The sequence below is a fragment of the Mastomys coucha genome, unplaced genomic scaffold (assembly GCF_008632895.1).
Source record: "Mastomys coucha isolate ucsf_1 unplaced genomic scaffold, UCSF_Mcou_1 pScaffold8, whole genome shotgun sequence".
Lineage (NCBI taxonomy): Eukaryota > Metazoa > Chordata > Mammalia > Rodentia > Muridae > Mastomys > Mastomys coucha.
In genome coordinates this window covers 28850220-28852781 of record NW_022196914.1, presented here as the reverse complement: position 1 = coordinate 28852781, position 2562 = coordinate 28850220, and the positions used below count along the sequence as shown (strand labels likewise).

Sequence of the window (2562 nt, the reverse complement as noted above, 5' to 3'; positions counted from 1 at the left end):
GAGAAAGAGAGAGGGGGCAGGGGAAGAGGATTTATTCAAATGATTTAGAGACTGAAGTCCAGCTAACCTAATGTTGGCTGACAGAACATAGAAAGTAGGAACAGACTCCAGAAGTTTGCTCAGTCCACAAGCTGGTGTTCAGTATATGCTGGAATCCCAACGATGTAGCTGTCATGCCCGTGAGGGAATGGACTTGCTTGGTAACAGCAAGCAGACAAAGAGCACAAGCTTTCATCCTCAGTATCTAAGTAGCAGTGGCTCTCAATCTTCCTAATGCTGTGAGGCTTTAATACAGTTCCTCATGTTGTGACCCCCAACCATAAAATTATTTTTGTTATTTCATCAGTAATTTTGCTGTTATGAATTGTAATGTAAATATGTTATGCAGGTGTTCTTAAGCATCCTGAGAAGGGTTGTTCGACCCTCAAAGGGGTCATAACCTACATGTTGAAAATTGCTGTTATATAGGCTTCCAGCGGAAGGTGTGGTCCAGATTAAAACTGTGTCTTCCCACCTCAGGATTGGGATCAAAGGCATGTATTTCCACCTGTTTCAGAGTTCTCCAACCCCACTAAGCCCATGCAAAACCCACACAACTCAGTTACATTATTTTTAAGCTGCATGCCTAGATTGAGCAGATTTACCACTACACTACTCTATTCCCCAGCTATGAGATCCCTTGCTACTTGTGTATTCTCTGGGCCATGTAGTTCTGCTCCATCTTCTTTCTATTTCTTCTTCTGTCATCTTCCTCCCTTGCTCCCTACTCTTCCCTCACTTTCTAAAACCTCCAGCCCCACCTTTCCCTTCCACTGCCCAATCACAGGCTCTAGTCTTTATTTGACCAGTTCAAATGAGGCGAAGGTTCACATGAAATCACCTGAGTATGTGATCCACTTCTCCCAGGGACAGCCCTTCTTGAGGAAGGGCATCAGGATACAAACAGCACAGGGCAACCCACAACTTCTATCTCAAAAGTCTTGACTAGAAGTGGATCTACCCACTTCAAACAAACAAACAAAAAATCCCTCATAGGTGTGACTTCTATTTCTGGATTCCAGTTAATTCTAGATGTAGTCAAGTACCAAGAATAGAAATCACAGGACAAAAGTGTTTATTTGGTTTACATAACCTGGATCACTGTCCATTGGAAGAAGCCAAGGTTGGAATTCCAACAGGGCACTGGAGGCAGGAGCTGATGCAGAGGCCATGGAGGGGTGCTGCTTACTGGTTTGTCCCTTATGGCTTGCTCAGACTGATTTCTTACAGAGCTCAGAACCACCAGCCCATGGTTGACAGCACCCACAATGGCCTGGGCCCTGGCACTTCAATCACTAATTGAGAAAATGAAATGCCATACAGATTTGCCTACAGCCCAATCTCATAGAGGCATTTTCTCACTGAGGTTCCTTCCTCTGATGACTTTAGCTTGTGTCAAATTGAGATAAAACCCAGCACAATGATTTTCTTCTGGTGATGAAACAAAACAGAACAATTTGATCTTTCTGCTGTCTCATCTGAGAAGTAATCTCGTTGTGAATCAGTGTTCATGGCACGAAAACAAACTTGGGGATGAATAGTTGTCTGAGTTTGTGGAAGAGAATCCGGTGAAGCTCTGGTACAGCTCTCTCAAAATTAAATTGTTTACACAGATTAACGGAGGAATGTGCGGACAAGGGACTAAGGACAGTTGAAAATCTCAAAGGATTTCTGGTGCTAATCCGTAAGAGACATTTGTGTCCCCTGGTCCATGCCCCAAAGTGCATTCCAGTGTACACACTAAAACTATTCATTTGTTTTTTGTTTTTTGTTTTTGTTTGTTTATTTTTCTCATTGATTTTGTGTCATAATGGGTGTTAAACAAAGGACTCCTTCATTCTAGGGAAGTGCTTCACCAGTTAAGTAGCCCCCTATCTCTTTTGGTGAGTTTGGGACATAGACTTGTGATTCTTCTGTCTCAAGCCCCAGAGTAGCTGAGATTTCAGAACGTTTCCAGGAAACCTGGTTTCAAAAACTATCCTAAAGAGTTTGTGGTGTGTCCCAGTATACCTTCTTGCTTCATTATTTTAAAGTAAAATTGAGTCAATGAGAATTTTTTCTCCTGCCAAAAGAATCTAGGTACACCTAAGCTTTTTAAGTCACAGCATCGATCAGAGTAAGAAGTAAACCTAACACACGACGCCGTCAAAGGCTGGACTCATAGTCCCACAAGCCCTTTTTAAATATGAGACTTTAAAAGCAGCCTAATCCAGTGACAGTTCTTGGGCTATAAACTGTTCTTGCCATTGGTTCAGGGTAGTCCTTCGCATAGACTTCTGGGAAATGTAGTCTCTCTCAGCAGGACTCCGCTAGACCGGACTCTGCTCTCTATGCTTCCGGTTCATTTTGCTTTTGTGTTTCTCCAAACTCTGCGGCTTTCTCAAAGTTGGGACAGTGTGGCTTGTGCTCCGCGCTCGACATGGAGGTTGGTCCGGGATGCAGCCTAGCCTTGCAAGCCTCAGGAACTCTGCGGGTGGGCGGGTCCGGAGTGCAGGGAGCGGGGGAGGGCTGGGCGGGAGGCGG

General features: G+C 44.2%; 1 protein-coding gene across 1 annotated transcript in view; it reads left to right on the top strand.

Annotated features, from left to right (window-relative positions):
* Positions 1–2562, top strand: part of LOC116083869 (zinc finger protein 58-like) — a 37332-nt gene that overhangs the window by 21661 nt on the left and 13109 nt on the right. Inside the window, exon 5 of the mRNA XM_031360650.1 lies at positions 2312–2464. Coding sequence (XP_031216510.1) covers positions 2312–2464 — 153 coding nt within the window. The remainder of the gene's footprint in view (positions 1–2311; positions 2465–2562) is intronic.